At 34.4% G+C, this 18033-nt stretch overlaps 1 protein-coding gene and 1 long non-coding RNA gene across 3 annotated transcripts in view; one reads left to right on the plus strand and one right to left on the minus strand.

Annotated features, from left to right (window-relative positions):
• ADCY1 (adenylate cyclase 1) overlaps positions 1-18033 on the minus strand; it is a 367557-nt gene that overhangs the window by 19984 nt on the left and 329540 nt on the right. For both annotated transcript variants that reach the window (XM_056804875.1, XM_056804876.1), the window contains 5 exons: positions 14810-14926; positions 12481-12627; positions 10788-10886; positions 6020-6134; positions 4990-5114 (listed from right to left, as the gene is read on the minus strand). In XM_056804875.1, coding sequence (XP_056660853.1) covers positions 4990-5114; positions 6020-6134; positions 10788-10886; positions 12481-12627; positions 14810-14926 — 603 coding nt within the window. The remainder of the gene's footprint in view (positions 1-4989; positions 5115-6019; positions 6135-10787; positions 10887-12480; positions 12628-14809; positions 14927-18033) is intronic.
• LOC130455476 (uncharacterized) lies at positions 6188-15118 on the plus strand. The gene is made up of 3 exons (XR_008913456.1): positions 6188-6414; positions 6525-6608; positions 14986-15118. It is a non-coding gene; the product is annotated as an uncharacterized LOC130455476 (long non-coding RNA).

The raw sequence follows: 18033 nt of genomic DNA on the forward strand, positions 1-18033 counted from the left end.
GACTCTAGGGATAGTGATGTGAAAGATATGTCACAGTATATCTTCTCCAAAGAATTTGAAAGAAGAGTACTTTTTCTAAATTCAGAAGTTCATATGAGTCTGGTCCAGCTAAAGCAGTAGACTGAGGGCAGGAACTCTGAGAAGTTGTTAAGAAAATTTAATTTGCGCTGTATATTTCAATTGTTTGGGGAAAAAAAAGGCAAGGAAACCATAAGTGATTTAGGAGTTTCTTACTCAAAGAAAAAGTCCCTAAGTTTGAGTTGACCTGTTTGCTGAGTCTTTGTCCCAGGGCAGCAGAAGAAAGTTCCAGTATTTGTACTCTAATCCTTCAACAAAGACAAGAGAAAGTTTCCTGAACTACCCTGGAGCTCAGAAGAACTTGGCCTCACTTGGAGAAAGACTAGAACAGTAACTTAATCATGGCAGTTCATCTAGCCTCCTATAGATAAGACATTCCATACTGGTCCTTTATCAAGAATTAATTCAAATGTGTAATGGAATTCTGATTCTTAAAATATTTGAGACATAACAAAGGTTAAGAATGCCATTGATTCTTGAATGGCCTTTGGTTTGGCTTCTTTAAATGAAGGATTTCCAAGATGATTAATGGACCAGCAACTTGATGCCAAATCTTAAATGAAATGCTTAAGGGAAAAGAGTGAGGTAGAGAAATTAAGAAAGGAAATACCTATTGCACAGTAATGGCTACCTCATATAACTATATTTGGCACTGTCCATATTTCTTCAGAATTTTGTTTTGAATTTCATACTATTGTGAAATATCTTGAAGCCAGATAAGAACATGCAAAAATAGAGTGAATTAAAAGGAAGTTGAGGTTTATCTGAACAACTAGAGGAAAATAAAGTACATTACGAAAAAATTCTTAACAATGCAAATATCTGTTAATTTTAAATAATATCTTTTTTAGCAGAGTATTCATTCATAACTCATTTAGGCATTGTACTGTTTGTTTTAAAAAATTAATCACTTAAGAAAATGTGAGAAATGTCTGTATTTCTTCAAAAATTTGGAGAAGGAACTAAAAGGATGAAGAGCTGCTTAGCTAAAATTTACTATGGAGCACCATCTAACAGTAAACCAATGTAACTGCAGTTACTCAGTCACACACTTGAATATAATTGTGACTCCTTAACCACAAGTCATCTTTGATGATGACAATCAATAGGTTATTCTTTAAAGAAAGGAGGAAGGCAAGAAGGAAAGTAGGGCACAAGGTAGAAAGGACATACAGAAGAAACAAAAGAATGGGTTTTAACAGTAAGTGAATTGACATTTCCAAGTTAGAGGACCTGAATTTGAATCCCAGTTCTGCTATTTGCCACTCATGTGACTTTGGAGTAACTCATTTTAGCTTTCTGGCCTTTTATTCTCTTATCTGTATAATAAGAGGATTGCATTGTAGAATACCTAAGGTTCCTTCTAGCTCTGACTCTTTAATTCAAGAAGCAAATATGGAGTAAATGTAGCATGCAGGATCAGGGAATGGAGTTTACCAGAATAATTTAAGGGGAAAAAAGAAAAAAAGGATATTCAGGAGGTATTCCTGAAAGTAGCAAGGTAAGACTCACAAGTTGGAATAAGGAGGTGGGGAGAAGGCTTTCCAAAAGGTAGAGCTAGGGAAACAAGATCAATTGGTAGGGGTTGGGGACAAGAGGCACCAATTTCACCTAGAAGTCAAAAGACAGATTTGAGGTGCCAGAGAAGAGATAACTTTCCAAAGTGACTAGAGAAGGGAGGAGAGAGGAGAGGAATACTGTAGCTTGACTAGAAATAAAAGAAAGGTTGATCAATTAGGAGGACTATAACTAAAATAAGTCAAAGGCTCTCTTCAACTCATGGACTAAGGAAGAAATGGAGAGAACTGCTTGTGCTCTGAAGGGATTATTTGGCATTTTTAAATACCCACTCCTGCCCCTAACCTGTGCTACATCCTTGAGATCTCTTTTAAAATCTGGCTACAGAGAGTGATATACAGGTATTTGTAAGAGGTGCCATTTGTAAATTGTTCATGTTTCAAACAACATACCCCTCTCCTGGCAAAATTCCCTCACATTATACAATATCTCCCCCTAGCCCCAGAGGTCCCTCACAGTATTGTTTACCTTTTGAACTAGGATCATAAGAAGGGGATGAGGAAAGGATTATAATGTTTAGCAGTAAGTAATTAGGGAGGATACAAGTATAACTATTTATTACAAATATGGAGAAGTGTTTCAAATCTCTACATATTTTCCATTCAGGAAAAATAGGAACACTTATCCCAGGACCTGAGGGCCAATGAGATAAAAGGTACATGGTAGTTATTCCAATAATAAAGCAAAATCTGAGCCATTCCTATCTACTGCTGGTCTGTCTTAGAGTGAACAACCATGGATTCAAATGGACGTAGGATAAGGCCCAGTCACAAATATGATTCCTTTTTCTGTGCCAGAGGGACTTATATATCAAGTCATTCATACAAGGGAATCCAACTGAAAGTACTCATCAGTGGATGTGCCAAAGGCCAAGAGGCCAAGTATTTGGTCTTGACAGAGAGGAAAAAAAGGAAACCACCCATTTTACAGTTAAGGAAACTAAGGCAGACAGAGATTAAGTGACTTGTCTAGAGTCACCTAGCTAGTAAGTGTCTGATACTGGATTTGAACAAGTTTTTCTTGATCCAAGGTTCAGTGCTCTATTCAGGTTTAATACCTTCCATCTTCAAGTGGAAACCACTCTACCATGTTATGATAATATTCACTTCAATATTTCAAGTGTATATGATATCATGGGTGTGGAAATACTCCATCAACCAATGTAGATTGTAATACATTTGTGCCTTACTAGATGGTTTTTGGGGGTTACTGGGACCAGAAATACATTACAGCCAACCTATTGAGGAATCCCCTAAAACATACTTAGATTGGCCTTTACTTAACATTACATTTCTGGGCTAACACTGAGCTTTCTATGCTGACTAGATCTGTTAGAATTTGTGCTTTCACAAAACAGCTATTAGAATCAACCATGAAAGACTTAGCACTACAATCCATCACAACTCCAAACAACTCATGATATAAAATGCTATCCACATTCAGATAGAGGAGCAATAGACTCAGAGTACAGATCAAAGCATTTTTTCTTCCTTTTCAAAAATTTTCTGCTTTTGTTTTTCTTAAATATAACTATTGTGGAAATGTTTTATAGGATTTCATACTTAATGTATGGGACTGGATGGAAGGAAAGAATTTGGAACTGAAAATCAAATTTAAATTTAAGTTTAAAAACCAATCAAGAATGTAAGGTTACTTCTATAACACTGGAAGTAGGCATTGGGTTGGGAATTTCCTATGCTTACATATTGGTTTGGTAAGAATCCTACTATCAGTGGCTGCATAGCATAGTATATAGTGATCTGGGCTCAGAACCAAGAAGACCTTATTCCATTTCTCATACATACCAGGAAAAGAAGGAGATTGGAGAGGAGGAAGAGGAAGAGGAGAAGGAAAAGAGAAAGATTAGAAGAAGAAATAGCTGTTAACATTTATATAGTATCTATTATATGCCACGTACTTTATATATATATATATGTATATATATATATATATATATATATATAAAAATATATATATAATTTGATCCTCAAAACAATCCTAGGAAGTAGATGCTGTGATTCCCATTTTACATTTGAGGTAACTCAAGCTGATAGGTTAAGTGAATTGCTCAGTCATAAGACTAAATCATAGATATTTGTAATTGGAATTGTCAGAGAAATTTCCCGTATTCCCTCATTCATAACTACTCATGATTATATAGTGCTGAGATAGGCAAAACAGCTGAAGAAGACATCTAAAACTAAGCTAAACAACATGGTCACTTCCTTGGAGAAGGGAAAACCTGATGCTTTGAGACTAGGCAAAAAAGGTTAAATAACAGTTTCTTTCATCACAGGCAAGCTACAGTTCTACCTTAAAGGGAGAAAACTCTAACCTCACAGGGAATAATTTGAAAATCAAGGTGTTCTGGGTGAAGTCCTCCATAGATTTATGATAGAGGCTGGAGAAAGAATGAAGGCAAAACTTTCTTCTGTGTATGGCAATAGGTACAGATTGGGGTAAGGAGCAGAAATATGAAGGCAGGAAAGTTCAGAGAAAGTCAGAAGTATTTATACCTTGCAAGCTTGGAATGGGAAATAGGTTAGATGATTTTATAACATTTGCTTCTTCAAGGTTCTTGTTAAATCAAGAGTATGTACACACACCTACAAGGCAAACTCGTGGTATAATGACTTGGTTTTTGGCTATATTAGCTATATAAGTTACTACATACAAATTGGCAAAATTTATGGGAAAAGATTAGTTGTAACAATACCTTACAAAGAATAAATTCAGTTTAAGAAGTCAAAAGAATTTTAAAAAATAGCAGTATTCCATAGGTCTCAGTGGCCTACAACAGATCAGTTCATCTTTTAATGGCCACTTTGAGGACCAAGGATCTGGAAAGACCTTATTCCATTACTCAATGTAAGGTGAGGGTTGAGGTTAAGAAGATGTGTGTGTGTGTGTGTGTGTGTGTGTGTGTGTGAGTGAAAGAGAGAGAGACAGAGACAGAGACAGACAGACAGACAGAGACAGACAGACAGAGAGACAGAGACAGAGAGAGAGGAGAGAAAGAGGAAAGAGAGAGAATGAGAGGAGAGAGGAAGAGAGAGATATATTAAAAAAGCAAGGATAAGCAGTGATTGAAAGTGTATTGTGACTATGCAAAGAAAGGAAGAGAAAAGAAATTCTTATAGTAAGAGAATTCATATCTTTCCACGCTAAAAGTTTGTGAAAGATGAAAAAACTGAAATGGATTTTCTTTTCCAATGGCAATTTCCCTACATTTGTAGGAGATCTAAAACACAACACTAGTGTTTGAAAATTCTGAATAAATCCTTAAACAATACTGTGGAATACATTTCAAACTCTCTACAATGGTGAACAAACCTGAATTTTTCCCTGCACTCCAGTACTATCCATTCGACTGGCAACATTAACAGTATTTCCCCAGATATCATATTGAGGTCTTCTGGCACCAATAACACCTGCCACTACAGGACCTACATTAATTCCTGAAAAACAAAACAAAACACATTTTCTTTACTTTCATAATCTTTCACTTAAATATAGAACAAAACCTATCTTATTCTAAATTATTAAAATTATATATAATATATGATACATGTATAATTATATACAAATATAAACTATAAAACTATAATGAATATTTTTATGCTTGCTATATTAACAGAAACTTCTTGGTTTGTGACTTTTATTCAACCTACTTCCTACAATGTGCATTTCCATGGTATAGCAAAAAAAAAAAAAGAACTGGAAATGGAATTGGAAGATATGAGTCATAATCCTGGCTGTGCTGCTAATCACTATCTCTCTGAACCTTGAACAAATCATCCCTCTCGGCCTCAGTTGAAAAGAGATTGAATTAGACTGGAGAGTTGGACTTTTGATATATAAGATCTTTGAGAGTCCCAAATTCTATCATAATAAGAATAATCATTGTTGTTCAGTCATATCTGATTCGTTGTGACCCCATTTGGAGTTTTCTTAGCAAAGATAATATAGTGATTTGCCATTTTCTTCTCCAGCTCATTTTATAGATGAGGAAACTGAGGCAAACAGGGTTAAATGGCTTGTTCAGGGTCACACAACTAGTAAGTGTTGATGACAGGGAATTCCTTGTTATAGCAGTTACCTGAAACATTTGTCAAGCATTTTGCTTTGGAAGATATACTATGCAGGGATTTGCACTAGATTACCTCTGAGTTATTTTTCAATTCAGAAATCCATTCCTCCTACAATATTTCCCCATATTTCAAGAGAGTTCAAAATCTGCTTTAATGAATATAATATGAATTCAGAATCATATGGTATCCTCACTTTTTTTTTTGGCTACTATCAAGTTTAAGAAAAAAGAGACACAGCGAAACAAACTTTATTTATTTTGGGATTAGCTTACCAACACGGAGCACAAAGTCGTTGTAAGATTGATAATTGATTTCATCAAGGACATTGAACATCTCTATTGCAAAATCAGCTAGCGTGCTCAGATGTGAATAAATTGACTTCTTGGCCTAGGTACAAAATAATCATATTCTTACAATTGATCTTGATAGGTAAAAAGCTAGTTAGTCAACCATGTAGACATTTTGATTGTCAGTTACCAACATATCTGTGATTTACCAATGGGGTTCAGGATTCCTATCATATAAAAATCTCATGACAAATAAGTGGATAATCATAGGGTACTCTGGATCAGATGGTGGTTTATGTGGATGCTTTGGACTAAACCACATGCCCTCTGGACTCATTCACATCTACACTTTTTAATGGGACTTTATTTCACCTGCCTGGGTAAAGATAAAAAAAAATCCTTTATCGTACAATATTTTTCATAGAATTGTGAGAAAAGCTCTTTGTAAGCCTAAAGATACTATGAAAATGTTTGTTTTTGTTGCTATTAGAGTAGCAGTATGACATCTTGGGAAAACATCTGGACTTGGAGTCAAGGAAACTGAGTCTGTTTTCTTCCTTTGGACTATATATAGGTAAGTCACTTAATTACCCTGAAACCTTGAAACTTGGTTTATGCATCTCTAAAATGAGCCTCACTTTACTGTTATGAGGATCAAATGAGATGCATATGGAATCTTTTATATTATAAATCTCAAGGCACAATATGAATCTTAGCTGCTGTTATTATTCTTTTACTAGCTCTTTATGTAGTTCTTTCTTTTTTCCCCCCTCAAGTTTGGGCTCAGGGCATATTAGAGAAAAAGCAAGAGTGAATTGAGTCCATGGGATTCCAAGTTATCACAGTGAGATCCAAACCCACAGGAGCTCTTCAAATTCCTTTTTGTAGATAGTGAAAACAAAGAAACAAAAATCCTTTCCCCCTTCCCAATAAATAAGACTGAATTGTAGAAAACATCACATACCGTCATGGAATGGTCTTTACTGCTCTTTAGCTACAGACCTGAATCTGTGACTTTGGCTTACATAATAGAATTGTTTTTGTTTTTCATTTAATAAAGTCAGCAAGGTAAATTGTTGGGGTTTGATGCTTCTGTGTGTGTGTGCATACATGTGTGTTTGTGCTTGAGCTCTAAGGGCTTACATTAGTAGGGCTAAGTGCTTGAGTGCTTTTCTGAAGCTGCAAATTTAGAGTTGCAATAATATCAATTTTAAAAATACAACTATAACTCCACTAAAATGACAAACATTACTATCCAGGATAGCCAAATCCTAAACATGAAGTTTTTTTTTTCATTGCAAATACTTCTTTTGTTGATTTCCACTAACATTTGGATCTAATCCTGTATGTTCTTTGAGTTTTGCTACAATCAGTGGGACTGGTAGGGGTGAGAATATGATGTGCAAGAGAAATCCATTTTCAAAAAGGTTTTGAACAATAATATATGTAAAACCCAATGGAATTGCTCATTGACTCTGGGAGGTGGGAAGGGAGGAGAAGAGGGAAAGAACATGAATCATGTATCCATGGAAAAATATTCTAAATTAATCAATTAAGTAAAAAATTAAAAAAAAAATAAAAACCAAATAAAGACAAAGAAATAAATATCACTGAAGGAAAACTTGTTAATTGTATAGTTGTAACTTAGTTAAATATAAAACTAAATTTCTGGTTAACCAAACCATACAGAGTCAATAAAAAAAGAAAACAAAACAAAATTGACTTAGAAGATCCAACATATAGGTTCAAAAAGAAAAGTAAATTTTGTCTTTGACACTTAAAAAAAGAGAGAAATGCATTTTCTTGATTGTGTCCCAATAATCTGGAGAAGTCTGTGCATTCTCCTATTTCATTCCTTTTATTTGACCCTTTCTCTACTTCCATAGTCAAGAAGTTGAACTAGGCAGGCTCTAAAGTTCTCTTAGAGCTCTAAACATATGATTCTAAATGCTTTTAGACCTGAACTGTCCTTGGTCATTTCCAGGCATGAGATATACCATAGTCTAGAGGCAAGAACACTATACTCTGAGTCTGAGGATCTGAATTCAAATACTTCTTCTGCTAGTTATTACAAATATGATTTTGGAGAAGTTACTTTCTCCTTCCCTCTGTTCCTTCCGATATCTCTAAAATTCTCCTATAGGAAGTCTTAATTAGACTCTAACGATTTCATTATTTTGTTAAATGCATCCTTGCAATGTTGAAAAATATCTGTATCTTTTACACTTGGCTAGCTATTGACAATGACACTATTAGCTAACCCTCTCTAAGGAAATGAAATGGCAGAATCGAAAGGCACATGTGTTTGTTCTCTAAAATGGGAAGTTCTGAGTTTGAAATTCAGATCTCCTTGAATCACCCAACTCTACCATTTTATACCCATATGAACTTGGGCAAGTCCCAATTCCTATGGAATAGTGATTCCTTATGTGTAAAAATGAAGGGACAGGGGGTAGCTGGGTGGCTCAGAGGACTGAGAGCCAGGCTGAGAGACAGGAGGTCCTGGATTCAAATGTGATCTCAGACACTTCCTAGCTGTGTGTGACCTTGGACAAGTCACTAAATCCCCCTTGCCTAGCCCTTCCCACTCTTCTGCCTTGGAACCAATACATAGTATGGTAAAGGTTTAAAAATAAATGAAGGGACAGACTATATGACCTCTAAGGTCCCTTCCATTTCTAAATCCATCAATCTTATCACCTTTGCCATTGTAATATTATAGAAGATAATGTAGATTTGTGAGTGAGTGCTCTGGACAGCTTCCAAAATACTTGAGAGCAGAAATATGGTCACCAAAATCACTCCTTGAGCTTAGATTTCACCAGGGAACATTCCAACATGGCGGACAGCTTTACTCTTGGAGGCAGATGTCCATATTTCCAGATTTTCTTTTCTCTGTTGCCTGTATGCATTGAGAGCTGGAAGGTGTGTTGTCTATAAGCCATAGCTTTCGCTGGGAGATCGGGATAAAGGTAAAAAACTCAACACTGATTTTGGCCTCAGTTGCAACAACAGTTTAGGTCAAAGGCCAGCCATGCCTGAAGCATCATCACCACAATCTGATTCTGTCTGTCTTAAGCAAAGTGAATTAGAAAACTCAGTCAATCAGTTACAGAATTCAAACCCTCAACTTATTTTTACCTTGTACCAATTATCTGATTTTTAAAAGATATTTTACACAATTTCCAACTGAAATTATTCAGACTCATTTTACTATTCCATTTACATGAATGAAATATGAATAAGCTAAACATCATGTGGATATTATATGAATAACCTCAATCTATAAAAGGCTTGAATCAGAGGCATGAAAATTTAGTATCAAAAGAGAGCTGGGATGGCATTTAGAAAAAAAAAAAAACTTGAGCTTGAATGTGGTCCCTCCCTTTTTATCATGAGATGTCAGTCAAGTCTTTTTTATTTCTCTGAACTTCAGTTTTATCATCAGTAACATGGAAGTGTCTTTAGTACGTTCTTCACAGGATTGTTTTAAAGATCCAATGAGATAATAAATGTAAAGTACAAAGTACAAATATTATAAAAATGACAATCTTATTTTCAAAGCTTCTGCTTTAGGACTTGTAATGATTTGGTCAAGATTTTGATACCTGTACTTGGTAGCAAAAGGATCCTTGTAAAAAAATCTGTTGGTGATGTTTTCCCTCTTTCCCATAGTCCACTGAGGGGAGGAAGGGGAACCCAGTGGCGATTCTGTTTTTCACTGATTACTAGCATTAGATTCAGTTAAAATAAAGGAATTGAGCTAATGGGATGAATGCAGAATACTTAAAAGAAATCAGATGGGTGGTCAAAGAACAAAATGTAGGCTGTTGCAACCTACTTGTATTATGTAAATATACACTGAGTCCTCAGCAACTCCTGATAAAACTTTCAAACAAGTGTTTTCAATTTTAGACTAACTCACCTGCCCTTACTTGTTATTGCCAAATCAAAAGCATACAAGGCAAACAACTTAGCACTCTAGTAACATCACCATGCTGTGATCTAATATTGTGCTTTTTTCAGGGTCATAGTTCAAAGGGCAGTCAGCTTATTTGTCTGGAAAGATACTAATGCAAAACTCAAGGGATCTGAAAAAACAAGTAACAATTCAGATCCATCAGAGGAAAAACAATAGCTAGCATTTACAGAGTACCTAGCATTTAAGAGTGGCTTAAAATTTGTAAAGCACTTTGTGTATGTGATTTCATTTGTTCTATTAGATTCTATCATTACTCTCATTTTATTTAGGAAGAAACTGAAACTGAAAGAGGCTACATCACACTGCTATTAAGTGTCTGAGGTGGAATTTGAACTCAGGTCTCTTTGACTTGAAGCCTAAAGCTCTATCCATTGTACCACCTAACTAAGTCATTTGAGAAAGAAAGGAAGGAATGAAGAAAGTTAAAATGGAATGATTTGTGCTTCTTCATCAGTGTTTTTGTCTTATTTCCCTATTATAACAATGTAACAGAAGAAAGAGGATGGGGATAAACTCTTGTTTAAGCAGTATTACTCCTAGCACCTAGTGTGGTACTCCTCATCCATTTGGTACTTAATAAATGATTGTTGAATTGAATTGATTGTAATGAACTATTGATTCCTCTGCTACATATAATAAGATGCTTCTTATTTGGGAATACAAGCATATCCAATCAAAGATCTGGACTTAAGGATACACTATGAGATCCAAAATGTGAGACTTGCACACATTCCTTTTCAGTAATTAATGCCAATATTTTCTAGGGCTCACCTTGGTTCCTGTGGTTGGCACTAGTCCCACTGCTGCCATATATGTACTTCCAATTGTCTTGATCTTTTCTAGGTCCTTGTAAAATTCTTTGTCCATGAGCTTTGTTTAAAACATAAAACTGTTAAATATTACATAATATTTTAGAAAAGATACCATAGTTATCAGTTCTCATGTGCAAAAGTATAGTAGACTGATCATATTATGAAAATCGAGTTTTAGTCGATAGACCTATCATTGTATGAACCTGTGACTTTTGGGCTTGGGATATAAACTCAAAAAAGAGGATCAAAGCAAATATATTTTTTTTCCCTCAAGTAGCCTGAAGCATCAAAGGGTCTTTCAGAGACTTATTATTTTAGTTGATATTTTAAATTATTGTTGCTTTTTGGTTAGTAAAGGAGATAGAGAATGAAAAGATATGTGTGTGTGGATATATATATATATATATTGTTGTGGATCCAATGTCTAGACTAAAAGAAAAACAAAAGTAAAAGTGTAGAGTCATAAAAAGTAAAAGAAAATCAGGGTATTTCCTGACTCTGGTTTTGAAAAGTATATTCTGGGAACAAAAAAGACAAATTTGAAAAGGAATATGAAATTAGAATATGATAGCAGCTGTAGGAGTCAACAGGAAGAGAATACTGATTCTCAAAATTTGACAAGGGAAAACAATAAAGAATTCTACAAGAAGAAAACATTAACATTTCTCTTTACTCCTCCATCTCTAAAAAAATCATATGGTTATGGAAATTTCCCCTTTGTACTTCCCATTATCTCAAAAATGACAGCTGGGATAATGCTAAACAAAGTTCATGTAGACCCAGAAATTAATTGATGACAGAAAATTAGTTAGGGATTAAGTGAGTAGATAGGTAAGAATCTGGGAGAAAGACAGATTCCTGAAATGACAGATTTAGAACTGGAAGGGACATTATATGTTATTTCCTATAATCCTATCATTTTACAGATGAGAAAATGAAGGCCCAGTGAGATAAGATGTCTTGCTTAAAGTTATGCAGATAAATAGTAGAACTGAGATTCCAACTTAGGTGCTTCTGATTCAAAGATTTTTTTTTTCAAAACCACAATGGGAAAGATAGAATAATCTCAGCCTGATCAAATTCACGTTGGTCAGTGTTGCTAAGATTAAATTCGTCATAAGTAAATAACATTTGTGAGACTAAAAATTTGAGGAAAGGTAGGACCCCCATTGCTCAGTGTGGTGTGATAGAAAGATTGCTGGCTTTGGGGTCAGACATCACGTTTGTAATCTTGCTCTCTTGCTTACTATTCCTATTACTTTGGACACATCACTTTTCCATCTCTAGGTTCAGTTTTCTCATCTTTAAAATGAAAAAAAATTGGACTAGATGATCTCTACATTTCTGTCTTTTGAATCTAGCTTCTATGTCAGAATTTCAAAGAAGAATGTTCTACTCACAAAGAAGGACATACTTTTGAGACTAATATATATGTTGGGGTCCTGAATAACTTTAACTTTGAATTTCCTCCCTATTCTTTGGAGTTTTCTTTCCTATTTCATCATTCAAAATCTGGGCATACAGGTTGTATTAAGTACAAGATTTAACATGAAAAGAAGTTATTCAGTGCATTACTATAGAGACCCAGATCCTTGTCAAAACTTATTGGGTGGAATTGATAATATCAAAATGAGTGAAAATGGAGACATTACCTCATCAAAATCAGCAATGATTTCATTTAAGAGACGCAAACATTCCACTCCCATGTTATTGCCATCCAGTTCGATGTAGAAATCGTTGAAATTTGGGATGGAAGCAAACATCACACCCACTTGTGAATAGGACTGATAATAAAGGTCCTGTAATTGTAGAATCATGATTTGGCTTCCATAATAATCAAATGGACATCACAATAAGCAGCTTGTTATCATTAAGGAAATGATGAAGGACACAAAGGCATGGCTTCTATAAGGGATGTTTATATATACATATATATATGCCAAATATACATATTTGGCAATACCATTGAATTCAATACTAGGATTTAAAAATACACAAAGATCAAACATCCAAATGCAAATCCAGAGATCAACATGCACCTTTTTGTTCCAACTCATTGATCTAATTGTCTTTTAAAATAATCATAATAACAGGAACACTTAACTATTAAAATGATATGTTTCTTTGGCTTACTTCCTTTATTACACTTCTGTTGCCTTCGATTGTTACCCTGTCGTCAGAGCACTGGAATTGGCCCATTCGGATTTAAAAGTCTTGACCAAGTTGCTCTTCCAAGGTCAGCCATAGTCATGGGAAAATAATAAATGTTGTACTTCAGCAGAACATCTAAGGAATAGTCGGTAGTTAATATGTGCTTGCTGAATGACTCCTTAGCATCTTTGGGAATTTAGTTTCAGTGACAACTTCCACAGAAAGCCTTTCTGGACCCCCCCAGATGTAATTGTTCTCACCTTCATGTTGCCTTCTATTTATTCAAATGAAAGTCGCCAAATCCTGTGAGGTTTGTAAGCCATCTATGGACAAGCTCTGTTTTTTGTTTGTTTCTTTTTGCTTTGGATCCCTAGCACATAGCAGGTGCTTAATAAAAATGTTGATTTGGATTGTACTTAATTTCAATAAATAACTTGGAAGTGTGCAATATGCATGAAAAACTTCTTATAAAAATTAAAGTTTCATAGCTAGATTTTAAAACATATAAACCCCATGTTAACTTAAAGGGAAAGCAACTTAACATTTTAAAGTTTATTAAAATTTTATTCTTATGCTTGTGATTTCTAAAAAAAATTTCTAATTTCCAATTCTAAAATTACTAAATTTTCTAAAAATTACTAAATTTTCTAAAAATTCTAAAATTTCTAAAAAATTTCTCTCTTTACACAGATTTTCATAGGTCAATGCTATTTCTTTTCCCCAAACCACACAGGAGGAGATTATTAGGGTGGTTGTAAGGGTCAAATGTGAATGAGATATAGAAAATGTACGATTTTATGAAAATAGTTGATCACCACCACCATCACCAACATTATCTTCTGGATGATGATCATCACTGTCATCATCACCAAGGTCACAGTCATGACTGAAAGTAGTGGAAAGTTTTAGGAAGATAACACATATCTGTAGAATCTTATCCTGCCTTAAGGGCAGAACAGGTTGTAAAGGGAATAAAGGGGCATAGAAAAGGAATTAAAATCCTCTTAGGAATTTCACTATTAGGAATGGAAAATACATATCTTTATAATCTTTTTTTTTTTTAAGTGTCACAGTATATCAATAACTGTAGTCTAATTTATGGCAGCTAGGTGGCATAGTAGATAGAGTGCTGGCCCTGGAGTCAAGAAGATCCAAATTCAAATCTAGCATCTGACACTGATTGAGTGACCCTGGACAAGTCAATTATTTTGTTTGCATTAATTTCCTCATCTGTAAAATGAGAATCATAATAACACTTGTGAGGATCAGTCAAGATAATATGCAGCATTAATGGCTGGCACCCAGTAGATGCTAAAAAAAGGTTAGCTATCATTATGATTATATGTCTACTATGATTTGTGATATTATTAGCTCCATATTTCAGTATTTATTTTTTTAATTTAGATCTGACTTTTTAAAAAGTAAGTTTTTTTATATCTTTGGAATTTTGCATTGTGGTCATTTCTGGAAATATTTCCCCATCTCACTGCCCTCCAAATTGAATTCTCCTTTATGAGGAGGAAAAAGATAAACCAAAATAGCCAATATAGTGATCATGTCTGAGAATGGGCAAAACCCTCTCACTTATTTGTCAGGTAAAAAGGAAATTGTTTAATTTTCCTTTCTCTAAATGATTAGTTGTTTTCTAGCTTTTTTCCAGAATTTGAATTTCTTTAAAAGACCTTTTCAATTATTTTGTTTAAGTCACAGAGAGTCTAAGTTTGATTTTAGCATTGTGGGCTGAATGGCCTAGAATGGTGGTACCTATGTTACTTGGATCAACTATGTTATAAATTTGTGATAATATCCAACTAATTTTGCATTGCTTACCATGTTCCTGGGATTAGACATAAGAAAGTGCTGTGCAACATGGGCTGGCAAAAGGTTGAAGAGAATCCGTTTATTGTCTAGTTTCACTCTCTCCATGTCATCTCGCTCCTCTTCTGCCTGGGGAGGGGATAATATTGTCACATTTCTCATTTTTGTGCTTTCAATTCATTTTTCAGGCTCAATATTTCTGAGAATTACTTCACAACTCAGCAACTACTGACAGAATGATTGTGCCAGTACACAGTGAAATGAGTGCTTCACTAAGAGTTTGAACATCTACCATTAAATCCTGCCATCTTGGATAAGTCATTTGACCTTTCTATGCCTTAGTTATTTCATCTGTTAAAAAAAAAGACAACTTTCTGCATAGGGCTAGTGTAAGGAAAGTGTATTTTACCCTTTAGAGCCTTAGGTGCTATATTATTATGAGTTGATCTTTTATTATTCTATAGGTATGTATGTCTTCATGGGGACAGTTAAGTGGTGTGGTAGGTAGAGATCCAGGCTTGGAGTCAGGAAGAACTGAGTTTAAATCTGGCCTCAGATATATACTATATATGTAATGACCCCAGGCAAGTCATCTTAATCCCATTTACCTCAGTTTTCTCATCTATAAAATGGATTGGAGAAGGAAATGGCAAACCACTCCAATATCTTTGCCAGTAAAACTGCAAATGAGGTCATGAAGATTTGGACATGAATGAAAAGACTGAAAAAAATGTCCTTCTGATGTAAAAATGTGAATTCCTAAAACACAGGACTTGCTTTAAAGGAAGAATCTCTTTTAAATAACTGTCCTCTCATTTTAAAATGTCTACTTATAGGATATTTCATTAATTTATGGAGATGCTAGAGGACTAACAAAATTAATGGGTAAGATACTATCTATCACTGGTTAATGAAAAATAAAGAAGAGATATTTATGGAATGACAATGTTTAGGAAATTTTAGTTGAGTTTCTGAACATTTGCTTTATATAAATCTTTTCAGGAACACATTTATTATACAAAGCAGAGTATACAAATAAAACTAGTACTTGATCACATAATGCTATGGAAAAATATTGGATTCACAGTTACTGGGTCCTCATTCACATACCATCTCTGTAACTTTTTTGCACATTTTTTGAGCAAGTCACAAACTCTGTGAGTCTTGATTTATTCCTCTATAAAACAGTACTTATGAATCACTCACAAGTTTCAACTTCTCTCTCTCTCTCTCTCTCTCTCTCTCTCTCTCTCTCTCTCTCTCTCTCTCTCTCTCTCTCTCTCTTTCTCTGTTATATATGTAACAAGTAGTTGTAGTAATATTAATAATGGATATTTTTAAAATATATCAAATTGTTATTGCTGATCTACAAATACCCAAATCAACTGAATAAAGACTATTTTGTTAGACATATCAGCTATTAGAATGAACTGGTTTGGTCCAGAAGGTATCTTGAGAAAATGTTAAAATACACAAAGAAAAAACTCTTGAAGACCTCCAGCAAACCAAGTAGCTCCTCTGTGAATAATCTACAGGTTTTCATGAACAATAATCATATATCATAATAAGTCAAGAATAAGTTGCAACTGGCACCAATGGAGAGCACAACCACATCAGATAACCACAAAAGTATGGTAACCAATACTATGTAGGAATCATACATGGTATTGCCTCTAAATGTTGTTTATACTATACACTATAATTTTTGGATTATTATTATGGCTATCACATGCTGATGTTAAGAAATTGTATTTAATACATGCAGTATGATACATATTAAATAAAATATAGAAATTAATTTACTAATAAAGTATGAACCCCAAATTGTAGGACATATTTTAATGTAGCTTTCACTAAAATATTGCCCTACTTTCTCATCTGAGCATAGAAATGATCCTGGTTTCTTGAAGCCTACAATAATGAAATGCAATCTTTGGCAGATCCTAATGGCAAGTATTTAGGGAAAGGCCAATGGTAGATCTATCAATGGACCAGTTCAGCTAAATATGGAACAATCCATTATCAGCTTGTCTATAGAATGTTACATTTTCTGCCCACCAAAACTCTTGAAGACTACCAAGTTACAGACAGACCAGGACCTATAATAATGGGAGTCATCTGATGTCCAGAGAAGGGCAACCAAGATTGTGAAGATCCTTTAATCCATTTTCTATCAGGACTGAATGAACTGCTAATGTTTAGCCACATAAAAAGAAGACTTCATAGGAGATATCATAGCTGTCTTCAAGCATTTATTTACAAAGGGGATATGATGTGGAGAGAGGGTTAGAGTTCTATTTGGCCACAAAGGGAAGAAATAGGAGCAATAGGTGGGAGCTGCAGTGACAAATTAAGGCTTTATGTAAGGGGAAGCTTTCAGTTTAGAGGTGGTTTTGACAAAAATAGTTTACTCCTCTCCAAATATCTTGAAGCAAAGGATAGGTGAGCACTTATCAGATGAGTTATAGAAGAGATTCTTTTCTCTTAAGGGTTGGCCTTTCAACTCTGAAAATTTGAGACTGTGATTCTGAGTGTCCATGTTAATAAAATCATAGGTCATTGAAGTACAGAAGAAATTAAATAAAGTAAGGTTGCTTATGTTCCCATTAAAATGTGAGAATTATTTCATTCCATCACAGGTAATGAGTCATGAACTTGTAGACATTAAATGATCTTTCTCTAGCTTTGGCAATAAGTGCCTTAGCTTTCCTGATGTTAAAACAATGCAACATCTTGCTCTTATAGAAATTACAGAAATCCTCAAAACTCAGAATGTAAAACTCAAATGAAGTCATTTTTTAAAATTAGGAGTTTATTTTATTTTTATTTTCTATTTTTATTATTAGTTTTTTAATATAAAATTAATTTTTACATAATTGGATAATAAAATCAGTTTTATTATTGAAACCTCAAGTTTCACTGGTTATATTTGTTTAAAATAAGTGACAATGCACATATCTGAAAGCCAGGTTTCCAAGGAATGCCTCATTCATTAGTGAGAACAATTAGACAAAACCAGTCTTAATGAAATGTCAACATGCCAACAGAATGTTTCACAGCTATTCAATTGCATCCGACCAAGGTATAACCAGTGCCAGCAGACCATTTTTAATGAAAACTATCATTTAAATGAACTTATAACATTACCAACATCTTCACCTACTCTAAAAAAAAGAAAAAAACGTGCCTTCAGACATCTCTCTACAAAATATGATGAAAGACTCTGAATAAGGAAG

Source organism: Monodelphis domestica, chromosome 7 (genome assembly GCF_027887165.1).
Source record: "Monodelphis domestica isolate mMonDom1 chromosome 7, mMonDom1.pri, whole genome shotgun sequence".
NCBI lineage: Eukaryota > Metazoa > Chordata > Mammalia > Didelphimorphia > Didelphidae > Monodelphis > Monodelphis domestica.